Raw genomic sequence first — 22,751 nt, 5'->3', positions numbered from 1 at the left:
TAATGAGAATGAGGGTCCCAATTAATTAAAGCGAGGGAACGAGGTCTATCTCATGCCCTCGGTGTGGTAATTCGTGGCTTCGACATAACTTTTTTTTTTCCCTTCAACCACTCTGGGACTCCCTACCATCCTCATCGCCTCACATCACCTATCGCTCTCTCTCTCTCTCTCTCTCTCTCTCTCTCTCCCCCTCCCCTCCTCTCAGGATAATATTACAGCTTATTATTTTTCATATTTCCATCCCTCCCTCTGCCCCTGCCGGCCTGTCAGTCAAGCTGTCATGTGTGATTTGGAGCTGTCACTCTGGCTCTGGGTTTTTGGGGAGGGGTGGTGGTGGGGGCGGAGGGGTGGTCCGACGGCTTGTTTACTGAGATGTGACTGGAGGTGTCACGGTGAATTACCCCCACCACCCGCCCATCCACCCTCCTCCGGACCTGGACCCCCTGCACCATGCACCCAGGAAACCCCATATGAGGTTTGGGTGGCATTGTGCCGCGTGGGATACGGCTAATGACCGTCCAGGAGTGCCACCGTTGGATTGTGTGTGTGTGTGTGTGTGTGTGTGTGTGTGTGTGTATTAGCATCCGTCCAATCCTTCCTCGTCCTCCCAGCCAACCAATTACTGTCCCGAGGAGCCGACAGCTGTCGCCACCGTCATCTTCTCTTTCACCGCCATCTCTCCTCTTCCTCCTCCTCCTCCTCCTCCTCCTCCGTTCCCTCCTCTCGGTTGACAGGGGGGAGTCAGAGGGGAGTCACAGCCCCGGGTCCTGCTCCCTCGGGGAGTCATTACACCACAGTGGGACTCACACACACACACACACACACACACACACACACAGAAACAGCACCACAACTTGTCTCCACTGTCTCCTTCTATCTATCACTATGCCACTACATCCTTCCAGTAAGCCTGTGGCCTTCACTTTCCCCATGCTTGGGGATTTGATACACACATTCACGAGCATCCACACACACACACACACACACACACACACACACATCTAATCCTAACGTTCTCTCTATATCTGTCATTACCCACTCCCCAGATGGGACTCGGTCCATTGGGTCTTGTGTATAATAGAGCGTCGCTGATAGAAGCGGAGTGTATAGAACTGACACACTCCTTTATCCCCAATGACACCGAGTTTTGTTTGGTTTTTACTCGCTCCATTTCTGGCTGAATTCATTGGAAACTTGCATTTTTTTTGTACGCTGCGAGTTTCTCCTTATGTGATTTCGCTACAGTGGCGGCTGGCGGAAGCGTATGCATTACCGCTATCGAGGCGACGAGGCTCCGTCCCTCCACAGCGCTCCACTATCTCCCCCTCACCACTCTCTTTCTTTATCTGGGACTGTAATACAAACCAGATTGGCCTTATCTCAGCACTCTCACCACACACACTCTCACACACACACACACACACTCTCTCTCTAACCCGGCCTGGTTCTCCTTCTCACTCTCTTGCTTGCTTCCACATGTAAACACACACACACACACACACACACACTGCTAGAGCTTACACATACTATCAGTCTCAATCTGTGAGTGGATATGCCAGCTATTTCACTTACCCATGCAGGGTAAAAACGTCGCCGAGTGGAAAAAAAAACGGGAATTTGGAAGAGCCACGGAATATTTCACTTCAGCTGTGAATGCTGTGTATAGATAAGGAGCGTCTCGCGCTGAGTGTGTAACTGTTTGTACATACGTGCTCGCGCGTGTGTGTCAGTCTTGTAGAGATTTACCTCCGACACACTCGTTAATCACAGAATTCATTAGTCACCGAGTCTCTAATTGTTTACTTTCCCCTGCGGCGGTACTACACAAGGTTGCCGGCCCTCCCTGTTACAGTTTTGGAAGAACATAATGGCAAATTAATTTTCCAGGTAGTACCGATTCGATTTGTCATTTCTGAGTACACTCTATTAGCCAGGAAATTGTGCATTTGGAAGTTAGAACGGAGAGTCTGGGTTTGATCATGTTGCTACCTGGAAAAAAGACAAAACAGAGCCTGCTGGAGACTGAGAGAGAGGCAGAAAGAGAGAGCTAGTGAGAAAGAGAAATTAAATGAATGAGAGTTGAACCTGAGGGAGGACTGGGAAGGGAAACTCTTCTGCCCTGCTTTCTGTGACTAAGTAACGTTAGACGGAAGCCCAGTGAAAAGGGTGAGAGGTAAGAGAGGAGGTAGCTAATATTATGAAGCCTAATGCTCTTGCAATGTTAGCAAGGTTAGCTAGTTAGCCTAGCTGACCTTCCAAGTTCAGACTAGTCATACTAGCCTATAGCTATCAAGGTAAACTAGTTAGCTAACCTGCTAACCTTCCAAGATAATGAATACCATGGTCATGAGTGAGTGACAAAAAAAGTAATTGCCATTTATGTTTTTTAGTTTGATTTTGACCAGAGTTCCTTCTTTGCTACTCAAGTTTGCCAGTTAGCTAACTTACACTTTGTGTTTGTATAGCTAAAATTTACTTAACTAAACCTGCTGGTCAGACACACATTAGACCATATTAACAACAAAGTGCAAATATGCCTACAATGCATCTCCAATCCATATAGGAGCTAGTAGCTATGTAAACAGAAACAAAACTTTAGCTTGCAGAACCAACCAGGAAACACACGGAGAACAAACAGGTGGCAGGCAGCTCAGGTAGAAACACAGTTGTCAAAAATGGATTGCCAGGATACTCGTGGATGGGGAACAAGCGAGACAAGGTGTTCGCTGTCAATTTTAAAAGACGGAAATACTCCGAGACTAGAGACTTAAGTGACGCGCACAGCAATCTGTGTTTTGGGGAAACAGAAATTCAACTTCAGTGTGTATACCGGAGACACAGTTTAATGCCAGGTGTGAATGTAATCCAGCTACATCAGAGCTAGATACAATCCGGACATGAGATGTATGTCACTGCCTGGTGGAAAGGAGGCCTCTGTGTTCTTTACAGTGACGTCAGAAACTGTCCCTATAGGTCTGACCTGACACACCTGACCTGGCACATGTGTGTGTACGTGTGTGTGGGGTGTGTGGCGGGGTGGGGGTGGGGGGGTGTAAGTGTGTGTTGCACAAGTATGCATGTCACTCGCAGTGTTTTTATGTGTCACGGACTGAGATACATATGGATGAGCTAACATGGGGCAATCTGTGCTTCAAGGCACACGCACTAAGATACACACACACACACACACACAGATACAGGCACACATACACAGAGATGCACGTACACACACACACACACACACACACACAAACACACGTCCACCCCTTTCACAATACTGAAATACAGATGCAATAGACCATATCACAAGTGAACTTACTGAAACTATGCATTATAGATCAACGCTCTCTCTCATTCACACACACATGCATACAAGCACACTCTCTCTCTCTCTCACACACACACACACACACACACTCACTCCTTGCTCATTCCAATGAATCTCCACGCACGCTCGCACGCCACATCACAAATGATGGGATTTAAACATCAACAGTATGAAATATTCATGTGTCAGTGCCAGCCGCTCGAGCAGAACTAACACCAAGGGGGATTTGCCTTCAGATCTGAGGATACTACTGTATTCATCTCTCTCTCTCTCTCCCTCTCTCTCTCTCTCTCTCTCTCTCTCTCTCTCTCTCTCTCCCTCTCTCTCTCTCTCCCCGGCGTGTTGCAGCATTCGAAGCCATTGTCACGGTGTTGTGTACCAGTGTGTTCCTGGGTATTGTTCTAGTATTCTATGTTATCGCCTTTCCACTCTCAAGTGTTGTTATCCCTGATGTCTGTGTCTGCCTCTTGTTTGCCACATGTCACTCGTCCCCCCAAACCCCCCCCCCTTCCCCTCCACCACCACCACCACTCTTCTTCACTCTACGCTCGTCACACAGGGAAGGCGGGGAGGGGCGAGCGAGATAGAGTGAGAATCAGAGAGCAAGAGAGAGAGAGAGAGATTTGAGGAACCACATGAGCGGAAACGGTAGTAAGCCTTAGAGTGTGGAGGGGTGGTTGTCAAAGTGGTGGTCCTGGGACGCCCAAGGGTCCCTGAGAGGATTCCAGGGGTCCTCGAGGGAGTTCCGGAGGGGTCCCCAGCAAAATGAGGAATAGTTTAAATACCCTATAATTGAATTCACAAAATGCTACCCCAATTAGAGAATGTATAAGAATGATTATTATTATTTCTATTATTTCCCCATGTACAGTGTAAACAGCATCTAAAACACAGCCAAAGGGGGGATTGTGGAGTCAAATGTGGGCCCAGTGGTCATCGTTCCTCCCCAGATTCATCCCCCTATCCGTTGAAAAAGATCTGATTACACCACCCCAGTGCACACACACTCACACACACACACGCACTCACACACATGCTGCGGGCTGTGGTGATCCAATTTAGGAGGTTAAAAGGGAAGGATAAGGAGATAGAGGGAGCAAAGAGGGGAGCGGAGGGGTGAAAGGCAGCCATGTAAGAGATGCAGCGAGAGAGAGGAGGAGGAGGAGAGCATTGTATGCCTCTCTCTCTCTCTCCCTCCCTCTCTCTCTCACTCGTTTGTCATTCTGTCGGCGCCTTATGCAGATGAGGAGCTAATATGATATCTCTGCTGAGCTGATGGATGTTTAAAATGATATGGCAACCCTGAGCAGCCTCGCCGCATGCCGCCTGCCTGGGACGCTGTGTGTGTGTGTGTGTGTGTGTGTGTTTGGGAATGTGTCAGCTTATGTGTGTGTCAGTGTGTGTAAGTGAAAAAACAGACTTATCCGGCTCATTTTAGCGAAGACATGCATTTGCAAACTTTCAGCGACTGATCATACTTAATAATTCTATTTTCCGAGCGCTTTTACTTTTTCGCTGTTTTCCTTTGGAACTTTGGAAGTGTCTCTTTGTGTAATGTATGATCTGTGTCAGTGTATTTGACTGATGCCACAAAATTCCCCCAAAATTCCAAGTATTCAGTGTTTCTCCCAGAATTGTATTCTTGTCAGGATGGAAACAGCATTTAGACCATGGGACACTAAAACTCTCCACTGAAACTCGGGACAGTGAAATCCATATTCATGCATACTTGTGTGGAAACTTGTATAATATTGATCAATTCTACAATAAATATGTAATCGAACAAACTGCATCATATTTTTCATATCAGAGGAGGACGACAATGGTGCACCAATATAAGAAAAGGCCAATATTGGCACGATTTATCGTTCTAAACCTAGTCCACGCTTCTGTATGGGGACGATCACACCGAGAAGCGTCGCTAGAAACGTGCCGCCACTAAAACCATTGTTTCCCTATGGTACGGTGCGCCTGGCGCACGCTCTTCTCTTGCAATGCGCGTCGCGTTTTTCTGGCGGTTTTTCTGGCGGTTTTTAGGCGCGCATAAAAGTTAAAATATTTTCTACTTTTCAGTGCAAGGCGCCGAGTCACACCGCTCGTCAATGTCACACTTGGGCTAGGCAGCCAATCAAATCAAGCAGAAGGCGGGCTTTCCTTCCTGTTTTGATGCCGTTTGATGTGGTAGGAACGGTGGGACAGAGGAAAACACAGATGAAAAGCTGATATTAGCGGTCTTTAACCCGGTCGCACACGCACTCTCGGTGTGATCGCCCCTTATGTGTACAAGTGTGTGTATTTGTGCGTGTGTGCTGTTTTGTGGGTTGTCATGGAAACAAGGGGGGGGGGGGGGGGGGGGGGCAGGCTGGACCGATTGGATTCTCTACAGACTTCATTAGTTAAAACAAAGCCAGTTGTCCATTTGGGCTCTTCCACGGACTAATTGATATTGATTTACTGATTTGCTCAGGGGTGATTTAAAAGCATGTTTGGTGTTATCGTCAATGCTGCTTTTCCTTCTCTCTCTCTCTCTCTCTCTCTCTCTCTCTCTCTCTCTCTCTCTGAAGGCATTAGCACACCATCCTTCTCGTGACAAAAAAGCGTAGCCAGAGGATTTCAGGAGTATCTCCTCATAAAGTGGACTTCGCTCTTCCCACGCTACACACCAGAGCCTTGGGTCTTCGCTAACTGTCTCGTCAACCTCCTACTGTTTCTCCTCCCATTTTCCCGTTTCATCACCATCACATTATTTTATGACATAATTGAGAAAAATCGAGGGAGATAATTTCCTTTTCTACCCAATTTCCTTCCATGATCTCGGCCTATCAGTGCAGTGAATTAGTGTAATACTTGAGGGTTATCTTATCGTTGTAATACAACCATTGGGGGACGCTACGGCCTAATACCTCACAGATAGTCTTGATAGATAGTCGCCATCCCCATAGCGGGATAATGATAGTTATCATAAATGGTTAGCGGTAGGCTAAGTGAAGCATTGAGATCAATGGCAGCGGTGTTAGCGTTGAGACCGAAGGAGGCCTTTTATCATGTTGATGGATGGCAGGCCTGTCTTTAATGTGACACGTTATGATCATATCAATTTGTCCTCGGTTCTCATCGACATCACTTTATAGCCTCTCCGTCTCTCACAGTCCATCGCGCCGCTCTGTAAATTCAGACTCGTAATGGCAACCCGCCACAACGCTCCATAAACCAACCATTCCTCTTTCCCCCAGCCTGCCCTTGTCTCTTTCTCTACTCTCTCTCTCTCCTCTACCTGTGTCGTTTCCACTCCCTCTTTACGCCTTTTGCTCTTTCCCATATGTCTGATTTCCTCTCTATTTTGATATCTCTCTCTCTCTCTCTCTCTCTCTCTTTACAGTCCTCTTCCCCTCACTCCTTGACAGGCATTGGTAGACAGGCTGTATGAGAGAGTGAAGGAATCAGGCTGGGATTAAAATGTAATATCAGACTATTAAAGAGATTAGCAGTTGACATTTCGCCGTCTGAGCTACCCCCAATCTGATGAACTGGCATTCACGATATTGATTTATTCCCCCGGCCGCTTTTATCGGCGCCGCGTTCACATGGGCAGGAGCGGATCTGATATGGTGGCCTTTTTATGAGGCGCCTTGTCGTGGGGGCTCCGGCGCTAAGTCGCCGCCGACCGGCTGCCGGGAGTGTTTGTTTAGGCGAGTGAAGTTTACTCATCAGCTCCGCACTTTGGAGAGAGCGGCGACGAGAGGGCGGATAAGGACGCAGGCTGATTCTCGCCACTCGAGTGGACAAAAGCGAGGTCCCGGTGCTGAACCTGCTAATGAAAGCTTCAGATGGAACCCCGTCACCATAAAAGAGCCTTAATTATTTCCAATTATGACAAACCATCATTTCGGCTCAATTATGTTGCACATCCGTCAAGGCTAACAAGGTGGCAGAACATGACTGAAGTCCCCTATTAGTCTCTCTGTCAACACCTTTACAAAGAGATATCAGCACCATAGGCCTCCAACAATGGGATTACACACGTGGCACTCAAAATGGAATTTCTTAAATATCTTTCCATTCACCCACTTTCTCATCCGTTCCTTTCCACCAGTTCGTCTGATTGCCCTCCTGGCTTTAGTCCCTCATCTGTCCATCCACCCATCCATCTGTCCAACGCTCAGCTGTTTCTCCTCTCTCTCTCTCCTTGTACCTCTTCTGGGTAGCTGGATGCTGCTTGGAGGCGTAAAAAGGGCTACAGTGCTACATCACTCCCTCTCCTCCTCCATCTCTCCCTCTCCCTCTCTTTATCTGTTGCCACTGGTATTGTCAAGGACCTCAATGATACGATAGGTCACGATACGATTGGATTTCAATACTATGGGTCATGATCACAATAAGATTTCGATACTATGGGCTATGATATGATTCAATTTCACGATACGATACGTTTTGATGCATTACAATATGATACAATACTTCAATATTATACTGTATACATTATACTGTATATGACTGGAATTTGCTGTGAACTGATGCAAACTATGCAGCGTATCTTTTTAGTGTTGTAACAAATGATTATGTGCATTGTTGATATGGATTAGACAACATATTGAGGCAAAAAATGATTTCCATTCCTTTTTCTTAGGCAAATTAAATGTAAATAATGCAGACTTGTGTGTGCTGTAGTGAACTGAAATAACTTGTAATAACTTGGAAACATACACAACTCTTTGTGAGTTAAGCTTAAATATGCACACTAGTGAACAGGCTCAACTGTCAGATTTAACCACAGCCTGTCAGAAAACACCACAACACAGTGTTGCCTGGTCAGGCGGGTACATGAACTATTTTCATACCAAATGTCAAAGCTTACAGGTGACATTACTGTTAGTTCATGTTGCTCCTTTGTGTTTATGAATCTGTCATTGTAAACAGGTATTTCTGTAAGCGAAATACAAAACTCACTCTTCTGTAAAGCAACAGGGTTTACAATCAGAATCAGAATCAGGCTTATTTGGCCAAGTATGCACACATACAAGGAATTCGACTTTCCTTTTTTTCACACATAACATTACATACTGGTACATACCTAACCCTAACACACACATATATATTTCCATAATACGCTAAGACAAGAACCCATACCAAGATTTGCAGAATCCATTCACAATCCGAAAAAATAAAATCATGATCGATTGGTTTCGATTTTGTCTGCATTTTTTTCATCCAGCCCTACTTACCGAGTCTAATTCATCTCCCCTCCTCCCCCACCCCTCCCCCCGTCTCCTCAACCCACGCTCCCCCCTTCCGCGCTCACTTCGCACGATCTTATCATCCGGCCACCCGGTAATGGCCTCGCTCTCGGCTGCGCGCACACACACACACACACACACACACACACACACACCGGCATTGTATCCTCCGCCCCAATCAAAACCTTAATGCATCTCAATTTAACCACTGTTGTAACACGCACATGCATGGCGCTCTCTCTCTTTCTCTCTCTCTCACACACACACGCGCACACACGGTTTATTGTGCTGCGAGCGGGGAGGGGTCGGGGAGGGCGGCATCAGTAATGCATGACGCGTGCCTCCATAACGCCAGCCTCATTTGCATGTGTGAGGAGGTCTGGGCTAATGGAGCTGATCTGTAGCGCTGTTATTAAATGGGGGAAGAGGAGGGGAGGGAAGGTGGGGGGGGGGGTTATTAAAGAGGAGGAGGAGGTAGTGAGAGAGAGAGTGAAAAAAAAAAAGAGGGGAGGTCTTCTCCCATAGGCATGATGGATGGTTCAGCAGTCTCCCCTTCAGCGAGTTTAGGTTGTTTTACACTTGTGGTGGTCGGGCAATAATGTGTACGCATGTATGTGTGTGTGTGTAAGTGTGTGTGTACGTGTGTGTGTGTGTGTGTGTGAGTGTACTGAGGCTAGCCTGTGCTTACCCTTTGAATATCACAGGGTAAATGAGGCCTAACGTACTATTCTTCGCAACACCTCTCTAGGCTGCTTTCTCTCTCTCTCTCTCTCTCTCTCTCTCTTTTTTTCTCTCTCTTTCTCTCTCAAGCTCACTGCATTCACTTCTCTCTTTTGTTCACCCTTTATCAGTCTTAGGTCATTCCTCACACTACCTTTTAACGTCCTCAATATGTCACACACACACACACGCATGAATGCTTCCATGTGCACACACACACACACACACACACACACACACACACACACACAGTGCAGTATAGATCCAATGGATTAAGTGTGTCGGGGTAATATAGTGCTTTTCTTCATATACTTGGTTAACACACACACACACACTAATACAGCTGCATATTATTGAGTAATGGCCATTTCCCAGCAATTCCAGAATCAAAATCAGACTATTTATATGGTAATTTCTTTTGATTTGCTGGTTGAATAGATTACCATGTAAAGTGACGTTTAATTATTAGATCAATCTTGTAGCATTTCCACATTGAAATCAACAACATTTTAACATAAAACCCTGCTGTTTTGGGGTTTTTTTTTGGATTCTGTAAATGGTCTGAAAGTGTGAAGTGCCAGCGCTGCGTTCGTGTTCTACGGGAAAAATAGTAGATAAGAGCGTCCGACTTGAAAATTGCTGCTCTCCCTCGGCTTTCAGGTGGTAAATTACTTTAGACCTTGAGGTTTGGTGATAGACGCTGATTTCTCTGACTTACTGAATCCAACTAGGAAATACCTGAAGTCAAGTGTAGGGAATGATAGATTTATTTCTAATAGAACCAACAAAATTAATGATTTTGTCGTCGTTTTGTGATCACAACTCTTAAAATACCATGGCAGGACACAACTACTTGATGTATTTTTTCAGTTGTGGTTGACACTGCAGTTTCGGTTTGCCGTAAAACATGAACTCAAATGCATCACTCAATACGTGAATGTGTGTTGAGTGTGAAAAAGCTGATGTGGAGCAACCGAAGTCTGCAGAAAACTACTTCTTCTCCGAACTGCTTCAATCCGAGTCGGTGCTTCCGTAAACTGCCGAGTCCCTTTCCGACGGTTATTCCCACGCAACCTGAACGCAGCATAAGACAGAGTATGATTAATGAGTCGCCGGCCAGTTGGTGTCACTCAGGTCTCCGTGTCGGCCAATCCTCTTCCCCCCTCCGGCACTTTGGCATGGCTGGCTGTGAGAGTAAAATCCTCCAATGGAAGTTGAGATCCATCTGGAGGCGGGCCAGCGTCTCCCATCTGACATCATACCTTCAGCACAGCTGGGCCGGCTTAAGACCTGGCACACGCTGGTGGAACGGCACTTGCTGTCACACACACACACACACACACACACACACACAGACAGACACACACCTGTTGGGAGCTGGGATGGAGGTGAGAGTGGAAAAGAAGAGAAGAGAGAAGTGGGAAGTCTTGTGGGTGTGAGTTTCGAGGGTGTGAAAGACAAAGAGGTCTGTGAAGCATACGATCCGTGTACTTACCCGAGTTTAAAGGTGTGTGTGTGTGAGTGTGTGTTGATTGGTTGGGGATTGTACTGTACATGAGACGAGTTGTGTACACGCGAAAGGAAACATGGCAGGTGAGAAAGAGAGAAGTGTCGGAACGGAGAGTGTTAGAAATCCGCAGATGGGCTGCGAGGAGGAGAGGAGGAGGCTGTGAAAAAGGATGATGGAGGAGAGAAAATCATTCTGGGAGAGAGAGAGAGAGGTTTTAGGAATTTTCGGATGACGTGTGTGTGTGTGTGTACAGCAAGTGCTCAACTAAAACCGCGCACATTGTTAATGCATTAACGCCAATCCCGGATTGGCTTAACAAGGCATCTCGCTTTTCACACGACTGCACGCGCATCCACGTCTACATCGTCACTTCCAATATATCACTGTGTTTCCGCCTCTTTGTGCGTGTGTGTGTGTGTGTGTGTGTGTGTGTGTAAGACAGAGAGAGAGAAAGGGAAAAGGGGGGGAACTGTTTTAAAAGCTCCCCAACGTGGGAACGCTCTTGTCATCGTTGGTGTTCGGCAGTGGCGTGACAGCTGGCTCCCAGTGTCTCCCGTCATGCAGCTCTAACGCAGCGAGGGTGTGTGTGTGTGTGTGTGTCAAATCCTCTGTTAATCACAATGTGTCCAAATATGCCCGTGGTAATAGCCGGGTCCCGCCACCTGCTCTGTCTTTGCCGTGGTTTTGGCACCGTCGCCCAAGGAGTCCCTCTCACTTCAGCTTCGCTTTACGTCTCCTCCGCAGCCTGCTGCTGCGGTATGAGGCTTTATGATTTTGCACTTTGGATTCACGCGCCAAGAAAACGTCCGTCTTAAAGCATAACTCTGGCCGTATTCCACCCGGACCCTACTTTCTCATCTTTTTCCATCGCGCCGATCCATTCTGACCACTATAGAGCAACTTGCCTCTTGTGTTTCGGTCCTATAGGGCAAAACGGACGCTCCGAAAATCAACCCAAAAAGCAGCCAAATCATTTCTGCTCCTGGGAGAAGCGTTGCCAAATGTAGGAAACGGTTCAATGATACGAGGTGAGGAGCCAAATAGAAGCTGGCGGCGATCCATGGGGACAGTTTGGCTACCGGAGGGAGGCATCCACCAGCCAATCCCCGACATCTATAAGAGGATGCGGCCGCCTCCGCAATCCTCGCTCCGTGCGTCATGGTGCATGCTCACATACATTCATACATATATATGCAATGTTGGATGACAATCATTCAACCGCAGCACACATGTATATATATAGTTACAATGAAGGGAAAATGTTGCATCTTGGGGGATTTACATCAAAGTCTAATTGGCCGACATATCCGCAAAAAGGGTCGGTGAGCTTTTGAAAATGGAAAATTAGCATAGAACACGACTGCAGCGTGCGCCATCGACCTCGTCTGAGCGGGACGTTACTGACCCCCACACCCCCTCCCACCCTCCCTACTGCACCTCCTCCCACCTTTGGTGCAGACAAGTTCGTGGCAAGTCACCAAAACACCAAAACGGATGCAGGTGAGGAAAAAAAACCTGTGCGCGCCTGACGGAAAATACCGTGAAAATACCGCCTTAAATGACTTTTCGTGCCATAGTAGATTTTCACAAATAACAGGCCAGAACCAGGGTTTTCAAAAACCTTTGCAAACGTTTTCAAAACCCAAACTATCAGGCTTGTGCTCAGGCCTGCATCCTCTTTTGGGTCCTGATCCTCAGTTGAAGAAACACTCAACTAGAGGAACTGTAGGTTGTTGGTTTGCATCTAAAATCACACCCATAGATTTATCATAATGATGTTTTATATGGGAACGGGAATGAGCTGTATAATTGTAACTGAGTGCATGTTTTTGGTATATTTAAGCAGAATTGCTTAAATATAAGGTGCAAATTTTCTTTTTTTACATCTTTAGCTGTAATAGGCAAGTTACTAGAACCTATCATGCGTTGTGTAATGCGTGTAGATGTGAAAATGAGTATGGACATATGAGTGATGGTGTGTGTAATTGTGTTTTGTGTGTGTATGAGCCTAGGTGTGAATGTGTGTGCAAATGGATGGCGTGTGTGTGTGTAAACCTGTGGGTGTGTGTTTGATGTTCCATTTACCCTTTTTCATAATTCATGGCATCGGGAAAATGGACTGAAGTGGGGGTGGTTGCGTGTGTGTGTGAGAGTGTGTGTGTGTGTGTGTGTGTGTGTGTGTATAGATGGATAACGGGATGAGTGTCCTGTGGTCGGAGATGAAACAGACAAGAGTAGGTCTTTGAAATGCAAAGAGCAGTGATAGTAGCGATTGGCCACTGCGTTGAGGAGCAAGGAGGGAGAGTGTTTTCTCTACATTTCATCATAACACACACACACACACAGAGACACACACGTGTTATTAATGAGAGAATAGTTAATGCTTTCTTATTTTATTTACCTCTGTGACACAAAAACACACGCTAATAGGCTGCAGCTCGGTGCTCTGGAGGGGTTTGAGTGCGTGTGTGTTTGTGTGTGTGTGTGTGTATTGCAGACACACACACACACACACAGTGTCTAGTGGCGGGGCCTGGGGACCAATTTATTTACATGCAGTGTAAGAAGAAGAGAGGAATGGAGGAAGGGATAAAACAGAAAAAGGGAAGGAGAGAGAAAGAGGGAAACAGCAGGGAATTATGGAGAAAACCCAGTGGAACGAACAAGTTTTCTCTCCTGTTCCCAAGGACAGACAAGACCAATTTACTATTTAGCTGACTGTGTGTGTGTGTGTGTGTGTGTGTGTGTGTGTGTGTGTGTGTGTGTGTGTGCATTTCAGTTTGCCGCTCGCTTTTGTGATTTGTATCACATCTTTACAGATACAGTGCGTTCGCCGGCACCCAGCTGTTGTACTCCCACTGTTAAAAAAGATGGGAAGAAAATGTTAAAATAAAGATGAAACGCTCATTACCAGAGTTTCCATTTTGGAAACACGGCAACAGTAAACATGGCGTCCCCCCCCTCATCCCCCCCGAATGATGCAGTCACACTCTGGGCCAATCAGTGACAAATCCTACAAATGTGAAAAAGGTCCAATCAGTTATGTAACAACGCAAATACACCGTCTAGCTCCATTTGCATCGTCTGCTGGTCTGTTTTTCTGTTTGGCATTTGTGCCGCCTCATATCGGTTGATTGTACAAACGATGCAGCCAAGTAGCTCGAGCCTAGCTGGATATGTGCACCAAATTCCATGTGTCGGGGTGCGGGAGATATAACCGGTTATTACATTTTTAATTTCAACCTGTAATTGTGTGCAATTCAGTGCAATTTTGTCTGGAGCCAGGATGCAGCAGTGAGTTGCATCGCTCCCCAAATTATCATCAAAGTCCAATCAGAAAAAGCAGTCTGAAATACAGCAAATGAACAAATGAACGAACAGAAAGGCGGCCCCGAGTGGCAGCAAGAGGTAACTGTTTGAATTTGGAGGAGTCCATTACCCAGAAATCATGTTCGGTGAGCTAATGTTAGTGAACTAATTGTCTTTATTTTTAGTGTCTGGTGGGGGTGGAAGTTTTGATTTGTCACTTTCTGTGGGCGGAGAAGTGAGCGTACCCCACATCAGAATTTAAATAGAGTGAATCTACAGGGTTTCAATCAGTGGGGACGGGACGCTCTTTGTGATTTAGGCTGATAAGACCGGTGTATTTTCGCATAAACATTTTGCCAAGTGCAGCTTCAATCGACCTGCTATCCTTTAAAAACGTGCCATCATTTATTTTTAGTCGTGCGCTCTAGGTGTCACGTTTTTTCGAATCCCATCTTTGGAACGAAATCACTTCAAATCTCCCCCCTCTGTTCTTGTGTTTGCAGGCAGGACGCCAGTGACCTCTCCGGACCGATACAAAGGTACCGTACGGCATCTTTTTCTCTTCTTTTCCTTTCCTTTTTTTTACCTCTTGTTCCCCCCCCCCCCCCCCCCCCCCCACTTCGCTCTCATCCTCAGCGAAGCATGCGGCGCGTATCTAGGCTCCAGGCCAGACGCTGACCACATCAACAGACATTCGCGTTTTCCCCCTTCAACACTGGAGGGAAATCAAGCTATGGAGGGATGGAGGGAGGGAGGGAGGGGGAGTGGGTGCAGAAGGATAGGAAGGAAGACGAGCTCTGTGTGCGGGTATAGCCGGAAAAGAAGGGGGGGGGAGAAAAGAGGGAAATTGGAAGGGAGAGATGTGACGCGGCTCAGATCCGCGGCCGAGGAGGGTCATTAAACTAAACCCTTCGGCGACGGAGCGACAGATCAAGAGAGCGGAGGAGAGAGAGAGAGAGAGAGGGAGAGAAAGGTTTAAATAAGGGCCCGGTCTTAAAATAGCAGCACCTATTTCTCATCCGAGGCAGAGTTAACGGGGGGGAAAAAGGACGAAATATCCCGTGCTGAAAAACCATCGCTAGCACAATACGGAGAGAGAGAAAGACAAGGGAGAAGAGGAAAAGGAAAAAAAAGGGGCATATGTACATAATAGGGGCACTCGTAAGGAATTATAATGCACCCATAATGCTTTATGGCCGTGATTATAAGCACTGATAATGCTTACCGACGCATTATACCAGCACTCATAAAACATTATGGTTAGAATGAATTATAAGTACAAGACGAGTTATCTATCAGAGGTTTCCCCTACTCATAAACATTCAGAGGATCCTTGCACTGATATAATGCATCAGCAGACATTATGCGTTCTTACAAGAACGGTCATAAAGCATTCTAATTCTTTACAAGTGTCCTTAAATGCACCATACATATGGTAATCATAGAAGTGCTGCCACAAAGGGGCTGGAATATATTTTTCCCTTGTCCTTTTTTCACATTTTGACAAACACAAACATGCAAACACACTCAGAGAGAGAGAGAGTGTGTGGAAGCCAGAATGGGATGTAATCATGTTTCTGAGTAGTCTGTTACTCAAGTATGTTTTGACTGAAGTATTTTACTGCGCTACATTTTAAATCCGCATCCACTACAGGCTGATTTACAAGGTAAGGGGAAGTGAGTGAATGTTTTTTAATTAAAAGAGTTCCAACTCCAGGTCCTCTTGGCCCATTTGCATTGCTTGGGAAAGGTCATTCTGTTTTTTGAGTCAGTAGCTCAGTAACTTTAACATGGTGTACATTTTAAAGGAGCTACTTTTTCCTTCTTAATGTCGATTTTTCCACCAGTAATTTTACATCTACTCACTCTCTACTCTACTCAAATAATACTTCAGCAGCATAATGTGTTGCTTTTACCTTCAACAGTACAGGAAGCAAGGGAGACCTAATTAGGGTTCGACTGATATTTCAGTTTTTGAAGGCTGATACCAATATTTTTGGTTTTTGAAGCTGCTGACAGCTGATATTTTGTGCCAGTCTTCAATTTCTTTACATGGGACACTAAAACTCTCCACTGAAATCCAGGATGATAACATTCATATTCATGCATACTTATGTGGAATCCAATCAAGTCAGGTTAAAGTCTTCCCATAGACAACCAGTGTAGTATTGATCAATTCTACAGTAAATATGTAATCAGTCAAACTGCATCATATCCATCATATCAGAGGAGGACGACACTGACTGGACCAGATCTGATTCTTAATAAAAAGCCAATATCGGCCCCATATATCGGTCTCGCCCTACACTTAATGGAATTCACAGGCAAATACTGCAGGTAAATCAACTTGGATGAAAAAACAAGATCCAACACAACGGAGAGAGAGACTCAGACGGAGGCAGACAAAAGCGAAAGAAAGAGACGACGAGTGCGGCTGCGAATAATTAGGCAAAATAGTTTGCCTTTGTTTTTCCCTTTGATTGGAGAAAATAGGCGAGGCTGTGACCGTCGCATGAGCTCACACACACACACACACACACAAACGCTGTGTGTTTCACGCTAATCCGCCACACAGCTGCGTCATTCCGGAACGTGTGTTTACTTCCTCTGCCTCCACACCCACCGTACACAACTACCCCACCACCCCCCCACCACCACCACCCCTCCGCAAACACACACACACACACACATACACAATCACAAAAAGAGAGCTGGGCGTATAATTTGATCCTGCGCGCTCTCCTCCTCTAATGAAGCTCTCCGGCGGTTTGATTGACACCCGGCTCGTTATTTAAGCGTCTGTTCTGGGCCAGGAGGAGGAAGAGGAGGAGGAGGAGGAGGAGGAAGAGGAGTTGTGGGGGGGGGGGGGGGGAGGAGGAGGAGGAGGAGGAGGAAGGCGATAAGATAGGAAAAGTGGAAGCAAGGGAGTTGATAAGGGGGAGAGAGACAGGATAGGGTGGGAATGGGGGGGGGGGGATGCGAGGATAAGTAGGAGCGCCGAGGGGAGGACAGAGTCAATGATGGTGTCGGGGAAAAATGAAAAGGGGGGGTTAGAGAGATGGAGGGGAAAGACGAGAAGCTCGGGAAAAGCGAAAGAGAGGAAGAGAGTCGGCGATGAAAAGGGATGAGAGAGGAGGGGGAAAAAAAGACGGAGATAAAGAGGACAACGGCAATCAAGGGGAAAGACGACAGCTTGGGAAAAGAAAGAGTTGATGCCGGAACCAGGGGTGATAAGGGGTGTGAAGGGAGAGTGTGTGTGTGTGTGTGTGTGTGTGTGTGTGTGTGTGCGTGCGTGCGTGCGTGTGTGTATAATTGCAGGTCTTTGTGCTGATAATGTGCTTTGAAGGCACACAGCCGATAATTAGCGAGCGTGGCTCCGCGGATGCCTTTCAGCATCGGTCATTATGAGTCGCAAACCTACCATTGGCTTTGACATGACCTCCTGAGACTCACACACACACACACACACCCTCCCCTATGCGTTCACAGAACAAAAAAGCACGAATCGACGTAAACAAGCATTGATTAGTGCATGAATAGCATTAGCTCATGAGTGGAACAGATACAACAGCTCTCTAAAGGCCTCAAGTTCCTCTTTGGCACAAGGACTGCAGGTGTGTGAGACACACACACACACACACACACACACGCGCATGCACACACACACTTCCTGTTTACAGAGCCAAACACACATAGATAGTAGAGTGCATAATTACAGAGATTCACACAATGCAGCGTCCCGGTACGCTGCGTCCGTTATTGCCTCCCCGGTCGCCGCCACGGCAACGGCGGTCTCTCGCCACGGCAACCGCCTCCAGCTACTGCCGGGAGCGCCGGTCCTGGCCCCGCCTCTCCCAGTATCCCAGCATCTGAATATTCATGAGTGGAGGGAGGAGGGGGTGGGGAGGGGGGGCAGTGCAATCAGACACAGGCTGGGGTATTCATATGACGAATGGAACTGTGGCTGGTGTGTGTGTGTGTAGAAGTCTCTCTCTCTCTCTCTCTCTCTCTCTCTCTCTCTCTCTCTCTGTGGCAGTGACAGTTATCAGTGTTAAAGGCTCTTTCCTCAGCTCTAATTTATCCCCCAGTGAGCAAGTGTCCAGCAGTCTGGCACACACACACGTCCTTAAAAACACTCCTGGTCAGCACAACGGGGCGAAAAAAAAAACGCCGCCGTCGTTTGACAGGCGAGCGGCTCGAGGAGGAACTCGCTCATCGTCACTGGAAACTTCGGAAAAAGAAAAAAAAAAAACATGATGACGGTGTGTATTTTGACAATCAGGACGACGGCGGCGGCGACAATGGAAACGGCGGCGCTTTTGTGCGAGGCGACAATGAGGACGAGAACAGCGAGTCTCGCCCCCTTTCTTCTTCTTCTACTTCTTTTTTTCTTCTTCCCCTTGTGCCTGGAAGTCAGACCGAGGCTTTTCTTTGTCTTGGGAAGAAGAAGGAAAGTCTCTCTCTCTCTCTCTCTCTCTCTCTCTCTCTCAACCCACATTCTCCCCAGTCGGTCCCGGGATTCGAACCGGCGACCCTCCCAGTCTTTTTTTTCGTTTTTTTTTCTTCTGTGCATCGACTGTTGCAGCGGGAGTGCGGGATTAAAATTCTCATTGGGTTTTAATTGTAGGCGGCTGCGCTGGTGTCACGCTCGCTCTTCATCCATTTTTCATCCAAACACATGAATTATGAAGGGCTGCTAATGACGGGGAGGGACAGGAGGAGGAGGGGAGGGAGGGGATAGTCAGAAAGGAGGGAGAGAGAGAGAGAGGAGGGGAGAGAGGGATGGGAGAGAGCACACACAGATCTGGCCACAGAGAGCAGGCCTACTCCACTCCCTCTCTCTCTCTCTCTCTCTCAGGAACATTTTCTTTCTTTCTGATTGACACTCAGAGACAGAGAGGTGTACAATCTTTGGACAAGACCCTAAGTCACACACACACACACACACACACGCACACACACACACACTCGCGCACACACATCATTCCTGTGCAAGCAGCTAGCTGGGTGGCAGGTGAACATACAGTAGGTAGGGAGAGGTGTACTGTGTGTGTGTGTGTGTGTGTGTGTGGCAGAGCACTAGAAGTCCAGATTCAGATCAGTGACCTGGAACACATTGGGTACTGAGAGAATAAAAACTATTACTCACACACACACACTCTCTTGGTTTCTAAAACTATGAGTTCAGAACCAAAAGTGGGTCACAGTCTCTTTGCTTTTGGGTCCTTCCATAATAGCAATAATAATAATAATAATAATAATAATACAATTTTTAAAGAATACATTTCTGATTTAGGTCACAGTCTGAAATAGTTAGAAACTAGACATGATGACCTGTTTGTTCTGGAGACCCAGCTAGTAAATCAGTCCACACAGACACACACACACACACACACACACACACACACACACATACACACACGCACGCACACACACCTCTTCACCTCTTCCATCCTCCTGATACAGTGCTAGTACAGATGAGAGCAGGTTTGACCGTTGTTGTTCCAGCTCACCATCACCACCCCATACTACACACACACACACACACACACACTCACACACACACTGAGCGCCATGCCCCAGGGTTTTCTAGGATAGTGGAGTGTTTTTCTTCCAGCTGATGCTCTCTGAGGGGAGGGGGGAGGAGGAGGAGGAGGAGGAGGAGGAGGGGTGACTGGGGTGTGTCTCCTCTACTTTGTTGCAACAGCAGCATTCCAGCGGTTTGCCAGACGATAATAATTCATATTTTGTATTCCTCATCGCTCATTCTGCTTATTGCATGTACATTCAGAAACTTCTAAAACTTCTTAAGAATGCATTTTCACATCAATAAATCATCACCACAGTAATTGTGAGACATTAGTATAATTATCGTAAACAAACAAGACCGTGGCAGAAGAGATTGGCAGCCTCTTCATTGCATTTAACAACGTATGAAGCCGGGTTGGATTCGGTTAGAAATCTGCTGGATTGTTTTACAGCACGAAGGGAAACTGCTTTACGGCACAAAACAGGAAGAGGGCGCTGTTCTTCCAGAGCAAACAGAGCTAAAGCTTTCAGAGTTTCTAGTCAGATGGTGGAAGGAGAGAAAGGCCGATGGAAAAATCACTTCCAACATGTTTATCCTCTTCAGAAAAGCCAAAAATAAAACCTTTTACGTCGCAACATCCTCTTTGTGACAGGAATTACTAGGGTTGATGGGAAATGTAGTCTTCATTTTGAGAGTATTAGCACTAACTAGAGATAGAGGCGACCAATCGTCTCCACCATGGTCTCATTTGTTTGTTTGGCATCACAATTAATTTGACAATGATATACTGATGTTTAAAATGTTTAATGTTTCAAAATGTTGAACCTGAAGCACCTTTAATAACTACAACGCTGACTTTATTCTGACTTACAAAAATGTCTTTCAGTTTCACTCACTGTTCTTCATTTACATTTGCTTGTTTGCGTCGGTCCGTGTTTGTTCCTGTATGTGAGCACATATGCATACCGATGTGCGTGTGTGCGTGTGTGTGTGTCTGTGTGTGTGTGTGTGTGTGCGCGCGTGTCACGTTGGGGGAACTCGGTGTGACGTTTTTTTTTTTTTTTAGAGAGGCTCCAGATGGCTGAGAGACAGGTGAGCCAATTAGTGAGTCTCACTACACAGCAACATCATCACACCGGCGGAGCGCGACAGCCAAGCGCACACACACACACACACACACACACACACACAGAAAAATACCAACATAACTCCACTGTAGTGTTAACATTCCCACCATAATGCACTGATACGTTTCAGTCTCTGTCACTACTTTGTCGATGCAGGAGTCGGTGTAGTTATGGATATGAAATTGATTTTACAATACGCAGTGTAATGATATCGGAAATGATGACAAATGATCCTCTAATTTTAGCTTATTATCCTGGCTGCCTGGAACATACAGCGTGCCTATAGTGTGGCCCATTATGCATGTTTTCTATGACCCAGAAAACAGGCATAATGGGAAGATTTGAATTGATTTGCTTGTGTATTCATTTATTTTCAAGGAGCCAAAAATATTTCAGCGAGCTCGGCTGATGTTCATTATAATTCTAATGAAGTCGAAATCTTCACAAAAGAGGAGAGAGCAGGGGGAAGACGGCAAGTCTAAACACAACAACAAGCTCTCTCTATCTCTCTCTATCCCTCCCTCCCTCCCTCTCTCTCTCTCTCTCTCTCTCTCTCACTTTATTTATTGCGTTCTGTTTCAAACACCACAGGCAACTACTGAATAGCTGAATACGAGACGCGGGAAAATGCGGTGCGGATTTCGCCGGTAATGAGCCGTCGGCCGTCACACACACACACTCACACACACGCACACACACACCTGACCCCACACACTCGTCCCCTCCCACCTTCTTATAGAATGACGTTGGTTCTCCCTCTCGATACCCGCACACACACACTCATGCACTTACACATGCATACAATGCGACGCATGCACTTATACGGTGCTGACTGTTTGGATGGGTTTTGTTTTCTGTATTTTTGTCTTTGTTAAGAGATAATTGACGAGCCATGAGGGCTGCTTTCCCACCTAATGGAAGGGGACAAATTAATCTCCCTGTACTAATGTCTGCAAATGGAATAGGACCACTCTCACCATCTCCATGCTCACCCAGCCCGGCTCTATGTGTGTGTGTGTGTGTGTGTGTGTGAGAGAGAGAGAGGTTTAGACCAATATATTGCTTTGCAGATATTGGCCTTTTATTAAAAATCAGATCTGGTGCTTTTAGTGTCGTCTACCTCTGATATGATGGATGTGATGTAGTTTATTATAGAATTGATCAATACTACACTGGTTGTCTATGCCTATGTCTGTGTCTATGGAAGCCCTTAACCTGAATAGATTATAACTAGACATTTTGATCAGATTCCACATGGATGAATATATTTTCTTATTCTTATTCTCCTGGGTAGGGCTGGGCGATATGGACAAAATCAAATATCACAATATTTTTGATCCGATACCTCGATATCGATAGTGTGGCGATATTTTGGGGGGTGACTATTGGTGCTTTCAGAGGATATTTACACATGAGAAAATTTAGATTTTCTCATTTTGATTTTGATGGTGAAGCAGGTAGAGGCTTTCATTGTTCATTTCACTTTAGAGCGCTAGAACAGTCAAATAAGTTTAAAATTGTATATAAGCCTTTAAGACCAGGGAAAGACAACATTCCCGAACTATATCACAATATTACGATAACCAAAATCTCAGAGTCTGATATCACAATATTGATATTATATCGATATATCACCCAGCTCTACTCCTGGACTTCAGTGGAAAGTTTCGAAACACTGAATTGCTTAAGTCAATTTGGTTTTATGTGATGTGATGATGTGAAAATGGTCAAATGTAAAGAAAATGAATATTGGCGATCGCCAGCTGCAATCCAAAAATATCGGTATCAGCCTTCAAAAACCCGTATCAGTCGAACATATCAGTTCAGTGGAGTGTTTGGAAACACTGAACGCTTTTAAGTCAATTTGGAGTGAATTGAAGTGGATTTTTTGGAATGTTTTTGGTGTGAAAATGGTCAAATTTAAAGACACTGAATATCGGCAGGTGCAATCTAAAAACACCAGTATCGGCATCAGCCTTCAAAACCCCGTATC

General features: G+C 46.1%; 1 protein-coding gene across 2 annotated transcripts in view; it reads left to right on the top strand.

Annotated features, from left to right (window-relative positions):
* The window catches only part of celf2 (cugbp, Elav-like family member 2), a 159,036-nt gene that overhangs the window by 22,691 nt on the left and 113,594 nt on the right, over nt 1-22,751 (top strand). For both annotated transcript variants that reach the window (XM_078281992.1, XM_078281991.1), the window contains exon 2: nt 14,605-14,640. In XM_078281992.1, the coding sequence (XP_078138118.1) occupies nt 14,605-14,640 (36 nt within the window). The remainder of the gene's footprint in view (nt 1-14,604; nt 14,641-22,751) is intronic.

Source organism: Centroberyx gerrardi, chromosome 24 (genome assembly GCF_048128805.1).
Source record: "Centroberyx gerrardi isolate f3 chromosome 24, fCenGer3.hap1.cur.20231027, whole genome shotgun sequence".
Classification (NCBI taxonomy): domain Eukaryota; kingdom Metazoa; phylum Chordata; class Actinopteri; order Beryciformes; family Berycidae; genus Centroberyx; species Centroberyx gerrardi.
This window is presented reverse-complemented; position numbering and strand designations above follow the sequence as displayed.